The sequence below is a fragment of the Leptodactylus fuscus genome, chromosome 2 (genome assembly GCF_031893055.1).
Source record: "Leptodactylus fuscus isolate aLepFus1 chromosome 2, aLepFus1.hap2, whole genome shotgun sequence".
NCBI lineage: Eukaryota > Metazoa > Chordata > Amphibia > Anura > Leptodactylidae > Leptodactylus > Leptodactylus fuscus.
The window spans coordinates 254,462,816-254,481,752 of record NC_134266.1 but is presented as its reverse complement, the minus strand read 5'-3'; the positions used below and the strand labels follow the sequence as shown (position 1 = coordinate 254,481,752).

Here is an 18,937-nt window from a genome sequence, read left to right as displayed (position 1 = left end):
AGCACATGCCGCAGCCACCGTCCCATGCTCGGGTATACAAAGTTAGATCACAGATGGTCCTCAGTTATATGAGCCAAAGAGAAAAAAAATTTACAATCCCTTTAAAAAAAGATACAACAACAAAATCAAACTTCTGCATTAGGGGATGTCAATCGTATAGAAAAAGCACAATCCTCTGTAAATTCTCAAGGATGCCAGAAGTTTAAAGAAGGTATTGAGAACAAATCCCAGGTTTAAGAACTCAAATCCTGTCCTTCCAGTAAGGATCTGGCTCTAGGATAAAGCTTCAAAGAATTTCTATCTCTGGATATGTTATTATGTTTTATGGTACCTGTCTATAAAAAGCCCAAATCGGAGCATAACCTGCGCCCTACCAATGTTTGTCCTCTACTAAACTCTGTTACCTCCAGACAGAGGGGTGCAAAGTGTGAGAGGTTCTGCTCAAGGTGTGAAGATGGAGGCAAGTCTCACGACAATGTTTTTCTCCCATGGTGCTCTGCCTGTAATATTGGTCATTGTATGGATGAAAATCAGGGGCCACCCTCCAAGCTGCACCAAGGGCAACTCAACCAGATCACCAGCCCTGTGTTCTGATGATGGTCAAGATTCAAGAACCCCAAAATAAGTGTCTACAGATGGTTCTCTCCTCCTTATGGAGTTATCTCTGGTTTGACTGGCATGATCTCATTTGCATTCTCTTTTCCCATGATGCATTTCCTATAAATATGTCTCTTCAATGAGAACCAGTACCACCCACCAAGAGACCCATTGTAAACAGAATAGATTTAACTGCATGTGCGAGATGTCACAAATAGAAGGCGAATATGCAAATATCACAAGGAGAGTGGAAATTCGCTCAAAAACCGAAATATATTGACAAAAAAATAAATAGGAATTTGGCAGCAGTATCGTACAGTATGTGCTTCATCCTCCAGAAAATATCAGTGGGTTTGTCCATTGGAAAATTATAACACATTTTTGTTTATATCCGAAACTGCAAAATCTACAGCTTTCTGACAGTGGAAAGTTTGTTAAATGATATCTAAATCATATCTAAATTATATTACGATTACGGGTCTACTGTCCAATACTCACATGATGACGTCTGTTCCTACAACCAGAGGTAAAAAACAAGGTTTATGGCCCTATGCAAAAGATCAGCTTGGGCCCCCTGCACAACGTCTCCTCATGGCTTATAACATATCTGTGCATATAAGCTTCCCATCATTCCCAATCTACTGTCAGTTCCCCCACATAGTGACCCTTTTTTGCCACAGCCTCTCCTACAGAATCCCTCCTCTATTAAATGCTACTGGTCAGCTGCTTCTTTTGGTATTAATAGGATCATAGCTTTCCTTTCTGACAGTGGAAGGCTGTGTATCATAGCTCTTCTTCTCCTTTATCACTTCACCATAGGGCAGGCTTGATAAATTTATGATGCACAGGCTAACAGCCGTCAATGGGAATCAGAAAGGAGATCGGTCATAGTGTGGTGCGGATGACCTAGGAGCTTCCCTAGCTTATGGGCTGTCAGAGCTGCAACCACTAGGACCCTATAGTTACTCTAGTTCTTAGGAGTCCCCTAAGGCTCCTTGGCCTGAGTGTAACTGCACCCTCTGCACTCCTCAAGTTACACCCCTGACCCCATCTGTATGTGTTTCCAGAATGTGGGGGTGAAAGGGAACCTGTCACAGACTTTTGGAACATTTAGTCACCCACAGGTCCTTATGGGTGGATGGCTTAGTATCCCAAACAGCCATATTCTAATGCTGCTGATGGCAGCGCTGTCTACATTTACAAGGCTCCTACTACTCTCAGTGCAACTCTTTACTGAAGCTGAAATAGTACACCCTGGCACCGGATATCAGGCGCATGCACAGTGAAACCAAGGTATACGTCCCTCATCGGACAGCATTAGGATATGGCAATATGGAACACTAAGCCACGGTTCATAAGGACCTGTGGGTGGTTTAGTGTCCTAAAAGTGTGTGGCAGCTTCCCTTTGAGAAGACTCTTTGCTTTGCATCAAACAGAGCTCTTGAACATGTTGACACATAGAATTACAAATGCATTTGTAAGTATAACAATACAATTGCACATAAAACCATTTAAAGGGCCATGTTTACCTTGTAACTACACTAAGCTGTGACACCATCGGCCCACAAGTACATTAGAGGGTGAAGTAAACAGATCTCGTCTTCTAGAGTCATGCAGAACTCATTTACTTCAGAGCTGGGATATGGAGACTGTATCCCATGTGTTCTCTTTTGTATATAAACACTGACCCTGTCCCGTCTGTTTACTGTCTTCCTCCGAGAACATTTTACTTTTTTGTGTAAACTTTATAAGTTTTCCATATTTATTTAATACCTTCAAACTCAAACCATATTCCTTAGACCTGTCACACGGCGTCAACTAATGTCTATCATGGAGGCTGCGTTTCCATGGATGTTAAAATTTGTTGACTATGTTGAATCAACGTTGTAAGAATCTTGATTTGCAAATGAAAAAATAAAATAGAGCCCCTTTTATACACCCTATTAGGGCATATGAACATTATATGGCGTGCCAACATGGGCTATCCTGATTGGAAAGTGGCTAACACATAGGTTCTGGAAGACCTGACCGCTCCATGTATTACATTATTCAGTATAGCCAGCATGTAGTACCATATTCCCCCTGTAGTGGTCACTGCTAGGAAAACGTTAAGTCGCAGCCAAAATCCACCCGCTGCGACTTCCGACAGTTGCGGCACTCCAGTACGGCGTAGGCCCAAATGAATGGGCCTAGTGCGTAGTGTGCACAGCTGAATCGGACACGGCGTCCGCCTGAAGAAAGGGCAGCTCGCTACTTTTTTCCGTGAGCGGCAACATGCTCATGGAAAAAAGAGCGCTAGCGGTCTACATAGACCGCCATTGTGAGGGGGCGGATTATGACATGGATTCCGCGCCAAAATCCGCCCCCTCTTGCCTCGTGTGAACAGGGCCTAAGGCAGCTACTGGTTTACTAGATATAGCGGCTGCCTACTAGGGCTCCATCAAGCCTGCTGACCATTAGACCAACGAAACTATAGAATGAGGGTTATCTGGTGTCCCTATTACGCAAAAAAATTGGGAATTCTTCTTATCCCTCTTATTGTCATGTTGGGCTAAGGTCACACATACGTTGTCATTTCCAGTTTTATATTCCGTCAAAGAAGCAAAAAAAACAAAAATGAGGGAAAGCTAGAACCTTCACATGCTAGACATCAATGGTTCCCGAAGGACTACGCGGAGTTATTATGGGGTTCCTTCGGATTCCCTGTCTATCATGTTATTGGAATAAATAGTGCTGCATGCTGAGCTATTTTTTCCTCTACGGACTTTCTGCTTCCATTATACCTATAGGGAAACCGCTGGAATTTCCATAGACATAATTGACATGCTGCGATTTCCAAAACCTTGATCGGTTTAGAAATCGCAGCGTGTGTGCTGTGCATTTTTTCCTGCAATATGTGAATGGGATTCGCTAGATACCCATCCAATTTGCAGGGACTGTAAAATACCGCGCTTTTACTGTGGCCAAACTGTGACGTTTATGTCGCATAAAGCGGTCCAATACCATTTATGAACAGGGCTACACAGCCACATGATGTTATTCAATATATCAGCCCGGGTAAGGAACACAAAAATCTATGGTTGACATTAGAAAATAATGTAGTAAATCAAGTAGTTAAAAAGTCATTTAGTCACCTGTTATGCTATAGAATATATATGAATGAATGATTCAGATTCCACCTATGATGTATTCATTCTGGCTGTACGTCACTGGCCACAACATGCCTGATTTTTGAGTAAGGATCATAAACCCTTGAATTTAGTCAGACTGGTTATAATGTAGTTCTGGGTGTAATGGACCATGGACTCGAGCAATGATCAGATCTTAGAGGCTGCCACTTGGAGAAGATATATTGTCACCTTTAATCGGGGTCTATGCAATTGGAAAAGATAATGGGTAAGTCATAGAACCTAAAATATATTCATGGTTCTTCCACCGTATTATCTGACTGTCTCTTCATAAACACTAATGTGCCTAATGATCTGCTGGACCGCTCTAGAAATCTAATCTGAGGACTAAGCTCGTATTCACATGACAGCCATGACATGGCCATTTTAAAAACAATAGGAGTGATTGGGGGATATTTATGAAGACTGATTATTATATACCACAGTTCATATCCCCGGCACCAGCAGAAATGCTTCACATCTCTTCATAAATGTGGCGGTTCCTCTGCCAGGCTGTTCACATGCTCTTATAGAGGACCTGTCACCACCTTCACCAATTTGAGTTCTTAGAATCTTTGAATTGCTGCTGCTCCACTGATTCTGTCAAAGTTGGAATTTTATCTCTAGCCCCCACCGTTCCTGAGCAACAAGCACAGATAGTTTTGGTGCCTGATTTGCTATATAAGCTCTGTAATGTCAGAAGGGGCGGTGTCAGGCAGGGGGTGTGATTCAGAGCTCCAATCAGAGGCATCCAGTGTCAGAGCTCAGAATCAGGAGAATGACCGATGGATATGAAGAAAACCGCGCTACTCTCTTGGGATAAACCAATACACGCACTTTAAAGTGGAATAAAGTGCGTGTATTGGTTTATCCCAAGAGAGTAGCGCGGTTTTCTTCATATCCATCGGTCATTCTCCTGCATCTTCTGTTCCCTAAGGGGTTCTGGATTGAATTACTGCTGCTGCCAATCTTCCTTGTATTGTATTAACAATCTATTCCTGTGGTTGCTCGGTATTATCATTTGTTCCTCAGAGCTCAGAATCACACCCCTTGTCTTCTCCTGCCTGACACCGCCCTCCTGATACTAAAGTACCTAAATAGTATATCAGGTACCAAAACTGCTCAGGAATGGTGGGGGCTAGAGAAAAAAGTTCAACCGTGCCAGAATCAGTAGAGCAGCAGCTATTAAATAGATGTAAAGAACTGGACTTGTTGGAGGTCCTCTTTAAGTAGATTTCAGGGGGTTTTTTTATAAATTTTGTAATTTTTTTTAAAAAAATTAATTTTACACTGACACTTTAAACTTTAACAAGTTTAACCCTTGTATACTCTAAACAAGCCATAACCTTTCTTAGAGTGTGTTGACCCATTAGCTAGCTGGAGAGCAGATTGTGTGGGTGGAGGACATAGATCTCAGTAGGTGGTGGCAGCTTTTTGATTTTGTCGGGTCTATGGACTGTGTTGGGGTGTGATTTATGCTCAGTTGGCATCATTTGTAGAAGATGTGTGTAAGACTGAGTGAGGGAAAAGAGATCACCCTTACAGTCACACCTACGTCACATAGCCTGAGACTTTCCTCCTTAATACTTGTCCTAGAAACACCTTGGACCAACTAAAAGGAGTAAGTCATTAATCATCTAGTGGTATGACTGCACAGCTACATCTCCAGACATGGCGTGTATAACTCTTCAAAACCAGAGTACCCCCTGGAAGATGAGGAATTTACACTATGTGCATGCCTTGCACTGTATATATGCCTTGCACTATATACATACCCTACACTATCTACATACCCTGCACTATATACATACCCTGCACTATATGCATACCCTGCACTATATACACTCACCGGCCACTTTATTAGGTACACCATGCTAGTAACGGGTTGGACCCCCTTTTGCCTTCAGAACTGCCTCAATTCTTCGTGGCATAGATTCAACAAGGTGCTGGAAGCATTCCTCAGAGATTTTGGTCCATACTGACATGATGGCATCACACAGTTGCCGCAGATTTGTCGGCTGCACATCCATGATGCGAATCTCCCGTTCCACCACATCCCAAAGATGCTCTATTGGATTGAGATCTGGTGACTGTGGAGGCCATTGGAGTACAGTGAACTCATTGTCATGTTCAAGAAACCAGTCTGAGATGATTCCAGCTTTATGACATGGCGCATTATCCTGCTGAAAGTAGCCATCAGATGTTGGGTACATTGTGGTCATAAAGGGATGGACATGGTCAGCCACAATACTCAGGTAGGCTTTGACATTGCAACGATGCTCAATTGGTACCAAGGGGCCCAAAGAGTGCCAAGAAAATATTCCCCACACCATGACACCACCACCACCAGCCTGAACCGTTGATACAAGGCAGGATGGATCCATGCTTTCATGTTGTTGACGCCAAATTCTGACCCTACCATCCGAATGTCGCAGCAGAAATCGAGACTCATCAGACCAGGCAACGTTTTTACAATCTTCAATTGTCCAATTTCGATGAGCTTGTGCAAATTGTAGCCTCAGTTTCCTGTTCTTAGCTGAAAGGAGTGGCACCCGGTGTGGTCTTCTGCTGCTGTAGCCCATCTGCCTCAAAGTTCGACGTACTGTGCGTTCAGAGATGCTCTTCTGGCTACCTTGGTTGTAACGGGTGGCTATTTGAGTCACTGTTGCCTTTCTATCAGCTCGAACCAGTCTGGCCATTCTCCTCTGACCTCTGGCATCAACAACGTATTTCCGCCCACAGAACTGCTGCTCACTGGATGTTTTTTCTTTTTCGGACCATTCTCTGTAAACCCTAGAGATGGTTGTGCGTGAAAATCCCAGTAGATCAGCAGTTTCTGAAATACTCAGACCAGCCCTTCTGGCACCAACAACCATGCCACGTTCAAAGGCACTCAAATCACCTTTCTTCCCCATACTGATGCTCGGTTTGAACTGCAGGAGATTGTCTTGACCATGTCTACATGCCTAAATGCACTGAGTTGCCGCCATGTGATTGGCTGATTAGAAATTAAGTGTTAACGAGCAGTTGGACAGGTGTACCTAATAAAGTGGCTGGTGAGTGTACATGCCTTGCACTATATACATACCCTGCACTATATGCCCTGCACTATATACATACCCTGCACTATATACATACCCTGCACTATATACATGCCTTGCACCCTTGCACTATATACATACCCTGCACTATATACATACCCTGCACTACGTACATCACCTCTTTCTAATTATATAGCTTATTGAGTTCTCCGAAAGGCTTTACCAATTTTCTTCTTTTCGAGAGAAGGCAGTTGGCATGGGTTTGGTTTCGGAAGCATTACCAGGAATTGCAGCCTCCGTGTTCCTGGCCCCAATTATATAGGGTCATGTGGAATTACCTGATCAATGTTTGATCAATATTGGATGGCAGTGACGTTGACAGGAAGAAGATAAAAATAGACAAACATATTGTCCATGACGAAAAAAAAAGTGATTTTCTCAATTGAACTCTACAGATTAAGACGTCACGTAGCACCGAGTCATCCAATCCGTCCCATACATAGTAACATCATATACTGTATGTAGGGCGACCGATGAACTGATTCTTCGTTATTTCATTTTTCTCCATTTGCGGTAGTGGAAGATACAAAACTATTTTATAGCTGGAAATGTATCTGATGTAAAGCAATTTGTGAAGGACCTGATATGCCTATACATGATATGGACAGAATATTGATTTCAAAGGGGCCTGTGTAATACTTCATTTTTACTGTGGAGGCACTGTAGGGAAATTGGTCACGTGTTGCCCCTTCCATTTTAGCTGGTCAATGTGGGAGCCAGGTAAATGACACCATGTTGGCTTATTGTGTGAGGCAAATCCAACGAAAATGGAGGTATACCTACACACAACCGATCCTTGAAGTATATCAAATGTAGACAAAAGAACATACACTAGTGGGTGGTTTCACAGTTTATTACCACCCCGTTGCTGACAATGGACAGATACCGCTCTCCTGAATGATGATGGTGATCATTATTGTGAGATCAAAGGATCATTGATCACTGGAAATAACGATGGAAACACTTACAGGCAGGACCTAGGAAGTGAGCAGTGAGTACGGTTCTCATTACTCACCTCTCTCAGGCCTCCATATTCCTTCTCTGAGATGGGTGCTGCCATCGTTCTGAGTTTCTATGAGAAGTGATGGTGATTCCTAAGATTGGTGACTATTGAGAAGCATAGTCACCGCTCACTCCATAGGCCCAGTAGTAGTGGGAACTTGGGACATTACACTGTACAGGAGTTGAATCATTTTTGTGTGGGGATGACCGAGCTGAGGCATTAGACTGGGAATGGCTGAACTGGAGCATGGTACTGTATGGGGTTGAGCTGGGGCATTTTTCTATGTAAGACTGAATAGGGGCATTAAACTGTGAAAGGCAGAGTTGGGACATGATATTGTGTGGGACAGAGCTGGAGCATTATACTGTATGGGGCAGTGGGCATGATATAGTGCCCCGGGCATAAGAGGGCATTATATTGTATGTGGGGGGCATAATGCTGTGTATGGGGTATAAGAGGGTATTAGACTGTTTGGGGCTACAAGGGGTAATCATACTGTGCACAAGAGTACTAAAGGGGACATTATACTATGTGGGGGGCATGATACTGTGTATGGAGATATCCCACACCTATAGCGATCCCTCCCTGTGGAAAATCCGACGTATGTCACAGCTAAATAAAAAATTTAAACCTACTACATCTGTATATCGTGTTTCCCTTGAAATGATGTCATTCCATCTTGAGGATGACCTCATAATAGGGGATATACATATCATAGAGCGGGAGTGAAGAGCTGCTTTGTGTGAATAGGTCTTATTCTTCAGTCCTTGTATTATATGGATGGTCATTCATCTTAAGGACTGTCATGTAATACTAGGCCTCAGCTACTTTCTAGTGGTTCTGGCAGCGGGGCCTGGAGCGAGTCTCTGCTGAATCAGCACAATCTTACATCTAGATTTACATTGAGGAAATTGATATTTAGGCATCTACTTATAGGAGTGTGTGCCAAATTGTGACTACTAGGGGAACGGTATAGCAGGACGGCGGCCACGCTGCTTTACTTCCCTCTGCCAAGTCAGCTTTATCAGCAGAATTATGTCTGACAGGCTGGTTAATAAGGACACCCTGCCTAACAACCACAGTCACTTCAAAAGGTTTGTTAGGCTGCCTACCCCTAGCGACCAGTCTGTATGACATCACTCTAACCTGTATGACATCACTCTAGCCTGTATGACATCACTCTAGCCTGTATGACATCACTCTAGTCCGTATGAGATCACTCTAACCTGTATGACATCACTCTAATTTGTATGGCATCACTCTAGTCCGTATGACATCACTCTAATCTGTATGACATCACTCTAGCCTGTATGACATCACTCTAGTCCGTATGACATCACTCTAACCTGTATGACATCACTCTAATTTGTATGGCATCACTCTAGTCCGTATGGCATCACTCTAGCCTGTATGACATCACTCTAGTCCGTATGACATCACTCTAACCTGTATGACATCACTCTAACCTGTATGACATCACTCTAGCCTGTATGACATCACTCTAATCTGTATGACATCACTCTAACCTGTATGACATCACTCTAGTCCGTATGACATCACTCTAATCTGTATGACATCACTCTAACCTGTATGACATCACTCTAGTCCGTATGACATCACTCTAACCTGTATGACATCACTCTAGTCCGTATGACATCACTCTAACCTGTATGACATCACTCTAATTTGTATGGCATCACTCTAGTCCGTATGACATCACTCTAGCCTGTATGACATCACTCTAGTCCGTATGACATCACTCTAATTTGTATGACATCACTCTAACCTGTATGACATCACTCTAGCCTGTATGACATCACTCTAACCTGTATGACATCACTCTAGCCTGTATGACATCACTCTAGCCTGTATGACATCACTCTAGTCCGTATGACATCACTCTAACCTGTATGACATCACTCTAACCTGTATGACATCACTCTAGTCCGTATGACATCACTCTAATTTGTATGACATCACTCTAACCTGTATGACATCACTCTAGTCCATATGACATCACTCTAACTTGTATGACATCACTCTAATTTGTATGACATCACTCTAGTCCATATGACATCACTCTAGCCTGTATGACATCACTCTAATTTGTATGGCATCACTCTAACCTGTATGACATCACTCTAGTCCATATGACATCACTCTAGTCCGTATGACATCACTCTAGTGTGCAGAAAGGGTAACTACAGTCCCAAAGGTTAGCCTAAAATGAAGATCTCTATAGTTTGACTTCTGCTTTTTCTTTCTCTCCCGTACCAGTCCAGCTTTGGCCGACATAGCTAAGGGCACGTTCACATCTGCGCCCGTACTCCGTTCTGCAGGTTTCCGTTTCCTGCACAAAACAGGGGCAGGAGACGGAAACCTGCCGGCATCTTTCAATCCCATTGATTTGAATGGGCTTGAAAAGTCTCCGGCCTTGTGCGCCGGTGAGCGTTTTATGCGCTCCGTGGCAAAATCGTTTTTTTAACCGGACACAGAGTCGGACATGCAGTACTCTGTATCCGGTTTAAAAAAACGTTTTTGCCGTGGAGCGTATAAGGTAGACACTGCCTAACAATCGTTGTCTTTTCTGTAGGTGTAATTTGGCCAGACATCCTTAGCGACCAGTCTGCTTCAGATCACTACAGAACATGAGCTGTGTCGCTGGGCTCCTAAGATTTGTCTAAGGCTGGATTCACCTACGAGACTTCATCGCAGATTCTGCCTAAAATCAGTGGAGAGAAAAATTTTGCAAGGAGGACAGAAACACGGCAGACCCCATTACAGTCTATGTTTCTGTGTTTCCCACGGAAACATAGACTGTAATGGGGTCTGCCATGTTTCTGTCCTTGCAAAATTTTTCTCTCCACTGATTTTAGGCAGAATCTGCGGTACTTTTTAAGCAGTCAGGGTCCCAATGCGGGCCGGAACGACAGAGGCCTGAACAGTAGTGTGAACCTAGTATAAGAGGAACGGTATAGGGGGAGATTTTTTAAAATGGTCTATAAGCGCAACTGTCTTAGTTACCCATAACAACCAATCACAACGCACTTTTTATTTTTCAGCAGCAGAATACACAATGAAAGCTGCGCTGTGATTGGCTGCTATGGTTTGGACCATTTTAATAAATCTGACCCTATATCTTGACTTCTGCCAATGCTGGTCAGGCTTTGAGCAGAATAGTCGAGTTATGCCTGACCAGCTGGTTGATACGGATACACTGCCTAACAACCACAGTCGTGCATCCCTCTTAACCACTCCATCTTTTGTCATTTAATAATGTTTTATAGGTACTTGGGGTCCCACGATGTGCTCTGGAGGACTGTAGTAGATATATTACATAGCAGTATAGTGCTTATTCCAATGACATGCATGCACACACCTCCCAACCGTCCCGATTTCCACGGGACATTCATGATTTCGGTGACGTGTCCCGCAGTCCCAGTTGGAGGGAGGTATGTCCCGATTTCAACTCAGATCTGCATCTGGAAGACGCATGACACTGGGGGCAGAGATGGGGGGGACATGATTCTGGGGGCAGAGATGTGGGGACATGAATCTGGGGGCAGAGATGGGGGGACATGAAACTGGGGGCAGAGATATAGGGGGGACATGAATCTGGAGGCAGAGATATAGGGGGGACATGAATCTGGGGGCAGAGATGGGAGGACATGAATCTGGGGGCAGAGATGGGGGACATGAATCTGGGGGCAGAGATGGGGGGACATGAATCTGGGGGAAGAGATGGGAGAGACATGAATCTGGGGGCAGAGATGGGGGACATGAATCTGGGGGCAGAGATATGGGGGGCATGAATCTGGGGGCAGAGATGAGGGGACATGAATCTGGGGGCAGAGATGGGGGGACATGGATCTGGGGGCAGAGATATAGGGGGGACATGAATCTGTGGGCAGAGATATAGGGGGGACATGAATCTGGGGGCAGAGATATAGGGGGGCATAATTCTGTGGGCAGAGATGGGGGGACATGAATCTGGGGGCAGAGATGTGGGGACATGAATCTGGGGGCAGAGATGGGGGGACATGAAACTGGGGGCAGAGAGATATAGGGGGGACATGAATCTGGAGGCAGAGATATAGGGGGACATGAATCTGGGGGAAGAGATGGGGGGACATGAATCTGGGGGCAGAGATGGGGGACATGAATCTGGGGGCAGAGATGGGGACATGAATCTGGGGCAGAGATGGGAGAGACATAAATCTGGGGGCAGAGATGGGGGACATGAATCTGGGGGCAGAGATGAGGGGACATGAATCTGTGGGCAGAGATGGGGGGACACGGATCTGGGGGGCAGAGATATAGGGGGGACATGAATCTGTGGGCAGAGATATAGGGGGGACATGAATCTGGGGGCAGAGATATAGGGGGGCATGAATCTGTGGGCAGAGATGGGGGGACATGAATCTGGGGGCAGAGATGGGGGGACATGAATCTGGGGGCAGAGATGGGGACATGAATCTGGGGGCAGAGATGTGGGGCCATGAATCTGGGGGCAGAGATGGGGGGACATGAAACTGGGGGCAGAGATATAGGGGGGACATGAATCTGGAGGCAGAGATATAGGGGGGACATGAATCTGGGGGCAGAGATGGGGGGACATGAATCTGGGGGCAGAGATGGGGGACATGAATCTGGGGGCAGAGATGGGGGGACATGAATCTGGGGGAAGAGATGGGAGAGACATGAATCTGGGGGCAGAGATGGGGGACATGAATCTGGGGGCAGAGATATGGGGGGCATGAATCTGGGGGCAGAGATGAGGGGACATGAATCTGGGGGCAGAGATGGGGGGACATGGATCTGGGGGCAGAGATATAGGGGGACATGAATCTGTGGGCAGAGATATAGGGGGGACATGAATCTGGGGGCAGAGATATAGGGGGGCATAATTCTGTGGGCAGAGATGGGGGGACATGAATCTGGGGGCAGAGATGTGGGGACATGAATCTGGGGGCAGAGATGGGGGGACATGAAACTGGGGGCAGAGATATAGGGGGGACATGAATCTGGAGGCAGAGATATAGGGGGACATGAATCTGGGGGCAGAGATGGGGGGACATGAATCTGGGGGCAGAGATGGGGGGACATGAATCTGGGGCAGAGATGGGAGAGACATAAATCTGGGGGCAGAGATGGGGGACATGAATCTGGGGGCAGAGATATGGGGGGCATGAATCTGGGGGCAGAGATGAGGGGACATGAATCTGGGGGCAGAGATGGGGGGACACGGATCTGGGGGGCAGAGATATAGGGGGGACATGAATCTGTGGGCAGAGATATAGGGGGGACATGAATCTGGGGGCAGAGATATAGGGGGGCATGAATATGTGGGCAGAGATGGGGGGACATGAATCTGGGGGCAGAGATGGGGGGACATGAATCTGGGGGAAGAGATGGGGACATGAATCTGGGGGCAGAGATGTGGGGACATGAAACTGGGGGCAGAGATATAGGGGGGACATGAATCTGGAGGCAGAGATATAGGGGGGACATGAATCTGGGGGCAGAGATGGGGGGACATGAATCTGGGGGCAGAGATGGGGGACATGAATCTGGGGGCAGAGATGGGGGGACATGAATCTGGGGGAAGAGATGGGAGAGACATGAATCTGGGGGCAGAGATGGGGACATGAATCTGGGGGCAGAGATATGGGGGGCATGAATCTGGGGGCAGAGATGAGGGGACATGAATCTGGGGGCAGAGATGGGGGGACATGGATCTGGGGGCAGAGATATAGGGGGGACATGAATCTGTGGGCAGAGATATAGGGGGACATGAATCTGGGGGCAGAGATATAGGGGGGCATAATTCTGTGGGCAGAGATGGGGGGACATGAATCTGGGGGCAGAGATGTGGGGACATGAATCTGGGGGCAGAGATGGGGGGACATGAAACTGGGGGCAGAGATATAGGGGGGGCATGAATCTGGAGGCAGAGATATAGGGGGACATGAATCTGGGGGCAGAGATGGGGGGACATGAATCTGGGGGCAGAGATGGGGGACATGAATCTGGGGGCAGAGATGGGGGGACATGAATATGGGGCAGAGATGGGAGAGACATAAATCTGGGGGCAGAGATGGGGGACATGAATCTGGGGGCAGAGATATGGGGGGCATGAATCTGGGGGCAGAGATGAGGGGACATGAATCTGAGGGCAGAGATGGGGGGACACGGATCTGGGGGGCAGAGATATAGGGGGGACATGAATCTGTGGGCAGAGATATAGGGGGGACATGAATCTGGGGGCAGAGATATAGGGGGGCATGAATCTGTGGGCAGAGATGGGGGGACATGAATCTGGGGGCAGAGATGGGGGGACATGAATCTGGGGGCAGAGATGGGGACATGAATCTGGGGGCAGAGATGTGGGGCCATGAATCTGGGGGCAGAGATGGGGGGGACATAAATCTGGGGGCAGAGATGGGGGGACATGAATCTGGGGGCAGAGATGGGGGTGCATGAAACTGGAGCAGAGATGGGGGGCATGAATCTGGGGGCAGAGATGAGGGGACATGAATCTGGGGGCAGAGATGGGGGGACATGGATCTGGGGGCAGAGATATAGGGGGGACTTGAATCTGTGGGCAGAGATATAGGGGGGACATGAATCTGGGGGCAGAGATATAGGGGGGCATGAATCTGTGGGCAGAGATGGGGGGACATGAATCTGGGGGCAGAGATGGGGGACATGAATCTGGGGGCAGAGATGGGGACATGAATCTGGGGGCAGAGATGTGGGGCCATGAATCTGGGGGCAGAGATGGGGGGGACATAAATCTGGGGGCAGAGATGGGGGGACATGAATCTGGGGGCAGAGATGGGGGGCATGAATCTGGGGGCAGGCATGGAGGGGACATGAAACTGTGGGCAGAGATGGAGGGGACATGAAACTGGGGGCAGAGATGGAGGGGGGACATGAAACTGGGGGCAGATGAAGGGTGTATATGAAACTGAGGGAGAGATAGAGGGGGGACATATACCGTATTTTTCGGACTATAAGACGCACCCTGGTTTTAGAGGAGAAAAGCTAAGACACTCCCCGGCATCTGCTGTAATAGACCGGCGGATGCCGGGGAGTGTCTTAGCTGCCGGGGCCTGCAGTATTGTCACACTCCTGCCGCTGAAGAAAACCAGCGGTGGCAGTAGCGCGGCAATCTGCAGGCCCCGGCAGCTAAGACACTCCCTGGCATCCGCCGGTCTATTACAGCAGATGCCGGGGACTGTCTTAGCTGCCGGGACCTGCAGATTGCCGCGCTACTGCCGCTGAAGAAAACCAGCGGTGGCAGTAGCGCGGCCATGCTGCAAATCCACTCCTCCACCCACATTCAGACTATAAGACGCACCCTCATTTTCCTCCGAAATTTGGGGGGGAAAAAGTGCGTCTTATAGTCCGAAAAATACGGTAATTTACGGGCGACTGTAGGAGGATTATACTGTGTGGGGGCACATTTTGTCTCTCAGTTTTTCAAAAGTTGGGAAGTATGCATGCATACAATACATGTCCTCTGCAGATGATAATGACAATGTGGCGCGGCCCTCTAGGTAAACACAGGCTTACTACTACATTTAATTAAACTTCACGGGAGAAACATGGAGATCATAGAGGAGATTGGCAGCACAGAAGTGCAGGTATAACAGGTTCCCTCCCAGGCAGGTGACATAAATGAGGAAGTGTCTGACAACCACCTTTTATCTACGGCAAACAATATATGAAAGTGTTCTTAAAAGCGTGGGCTGGGATGTCCCAAAGTCACAGGACGCTGAGGGCCACAGGCTAAGTGTCTATAAAGCTGCAAAACACCCATCAAAGATCTCTCCGTCACTAATTAGCACTTCAATAATCCGCTAATCCCAGCACATCATATACTTATTCTGGGAGTCAATGACTGGTCTGCCCACCACGTCTGACGTCACCATCCATAGGCTGCAATTTCAATCAGTGATTCCAACGACGGGACATTTTGTATCGTCTTAGAACCTTTGATGTCATGAGTATTGCAGGATTGTCAAGGGTCCGTGGATGAATCATTTATAATAGGTTCTAATATTTAATGCTATGACGAAGGCGAATAACTATAGTATTAACTATGTCACAGGATAATAACATACAAGGGTGTACAAACCATTGACGTAGACTCTCAGCTGCTATGGGGCCCTGGAGAAAGGGGGGCCAGCCCTGACTGGTTTGTCCACTTTACTATTGGACACCCCACTCCATAGGAACTACATTGTAAGCAAGATGGAGGGTGAAGAATTGGAAAGAGGGTAGGGGGAAACAATACATTTAGATTTCAGATGTCCCATTCTTGATGGGATTGTTTATAAAATCAAACAACTAAAATGCCCTAAGAGGGGGTAGTTTTGAGAGCAATGAGTGTGTGCAAGCTGGCAGACAGGCATCCAAAAATATCCAGCGTAGCTGATCTAAAATCCGTCATTGGCCACATCTCTGTGTCAGATAGCTGGCCGATGAAAATCTGATGTGTATGGCTGGCTTTAGACCCCCTGCCCTGGGTGGTAAATCCTAGCAGGGTGACATCTTTTCTATGGGGCTCCCCCTCTTTTATGTATGCCCTTCACACATGCCTAAAGCTGGAGCTCCAGGATGGAACTAGATGTTCTAAAAAAAAAAAAAAATTGCTGATAATTCCCTAATATAATGGTATTGTATTGTTGGAATCAGTCCATGCACAATTCCAAGGCCCGTACAAGCAGACAGGTGCTGTGAGCGGTGACACGAGTATTGCCGTGCAGAGTTATTACATGAAAAGTAGAGGCCACTAAATAATATAGTAGAAATTCTTGTATCAATATCAGAAAGTGGCTACAAAACAGAGAACATAAAATATACTAAACAGAACTAACCAGCTGGATTTTGCAGTGGGATCTATAATCTCAACCTGTACAATATATGCTATGTTCGTTCCTCTAAAGGCGTCATAATCCAGAAAATATGATAATCTGGAATTAATGCTGGATTATAGGAATTTTATATATTAAAATATACATCTGCTATTCCTTTAATAGGAATCACAATGTGAGAACCATCGTATTGATGCATAGATATTACACAGTGTAGAGAAAGGCTATGTACCGTGTGAAAATATTGTGTACTGTGTGATATTTTCTATTGTGTTATAGTAGTGTGTATCGTGTGATAGTATTCTTCTACAGTATTGTGCGTTGTGTAATAACATTCCCTTATAGTGCACCCTGTGTGATAATATCATGTGTTGTCTGAATATATTGTGTATTATTTCATCATATTGTCTGTTATGTATATAATATTGTGCTATAATATCGTGTACTATGTGATAATATTCTGTTACGGTATTGTGTATTGTATAATAATATTGCCTTATAGTGTGTACAGTATTGTGCATTGTGTATTAACATTGCCTTATGGTATGTACTATGTGATAATATTCTGTTACAGTATTGTGTATTGTATAATAATATTGCCTTATAGTGTGTACAGTATTGTGCATTGTGTATTAATATTGCCTTATGATATGTACTGTGTGATAATATTCTGTTACAGTATTGTGTATTGTGTAATAATATTGCCTTATAGTGTGTACAGTATTGTGCATTGTGTATTAACATTGCCTTATGGTATGTACTATGTGATAATATTCTGTTACAGTATTGTGTATTGTATAATAATATTGCTTTATTGTGCGTACTGTGTAATAATATTCTGTTACAGTATTGTGCATTATGATATAATACAATATAATATTGTGTACTGTATGATCATATTGTGCAATAATAGTGTGTATTAAATACTATCTGGTCACTTGTGAGTTAACACTGTCACCCAGCATGCCATCGCTCCGTATCATCCTCTGTATACAAACAATTTCCCTTTTTCAATTGCATAAGGCAGAGGACAGAGGAAATACATCTGCTAACCAAGCACTAATACAAAAAAAGCATCATATGTAGGATGTAGCAGAGCTGAGTTTGTTATTGGAATGTGTTCGTTTTCCATAGAACGGCAGGTAAACCTACTACTAAGATATTGTCATTGTTAAAATAGCACACTCAGCACTGCTACATCTGTCTGTGTATTTATATGGCTTTGCAGATCAAGCAGCTGTGATCTAACATAAGATTTATCGCACGGTGCATGAGGAAGGACTAAAGAGTTAATGGACAAACTGAACTCTGCTACATCTCCGTGACTATGCTGCCTGTCAGTGAACTTGCTCATTGTAGACATCTGTCAATATACAAGTCACTGTAGGACTCATTTATTGAGTATGTGACATGTAACATCACCGCCTGCCAGACTGATCCCAATATAGCAACCTCCGTCCGGTGACATGACATCAAGCTTCGTTGTCTATCATCTCCCTAGCTGGAATGGAACTACAAGTCCCAGGATATAGCAGCTGACTGATCCATCACATTCTATAAGATACAATTCTTCCCATCCAACCAATCCAATTACCTTTCGGTTCTCGTTGCCCCCAGATATTTTGGGCTCCCCGGTCAAGGATGAAGATCGAGGCTGTTGTCCTACATTGTCCTGTTGAGGTGACATAGCTTCCATTAAGATATTTCCAAATAATCCCACAATTGGTCACTCATGCCCGGGATCTTGGCAGTAGAGCCGGGATGAGGGGAGCGCACGGCTTCATTGACACTCTGGAAACGATAGCGTTAAAAAAGGCTTAGCGTTACGGCCTCATGAGAAGGTCCCTTTAACTCTTTCCTTTCCAGATTGTGCAGTATAGAGGGAACGCTACGGGGCTGGCGGAGAATAGGGCACATAGGCATTGCTGGCTGGTCTGAGCTGCTGCTAGAGCGAGCTCACATTCTAGTAGTGCCTGAGCCGCCCCTTCCCTCCCCTCCTGACGCAGGGCTCAGAGCTGTGTGTGCTCCACTAATCCATCCCTGACAGTAGAGACACCAGCGCTAGATATTACTCCAGCCCGCGCCGCTCATCACAGCTCTGCCAGACAGTCACACTCCATTTTATGGTACAATTACCCACAACTTCATATGCAGTTAAACAAATGACGTTGTCAATGGATCATCTGC

General features: G+C 45.7%; 1 protein-coding gene across 1 annotated transcript in view; it reads right to left on the bottom strand.

Annotated features, from left to right (window-relative positions):
* ARHGAP20 (Rho GTPase activating protein 20) overlaps window positions 1-18,735 on the bottom strand; it is an 87,609-nt gene extending 68,874 nt beyond the window's left edge. The window contains exon 1 of the mRNA XM_075266058.1: window positions 18,345-18,735. Within this exon, the coding sequence (XP_075122159.1) occupies window positions 18,345-18,446 (102 nt within the window). The 5' untranslated portion in view covers window positions 18,447-18,735. The remainder of the gene's footprint in view (window positions 1-18,344) is intronic.
* Window positions 18,736-18,937: the final 202 nt, after the last annotated feature.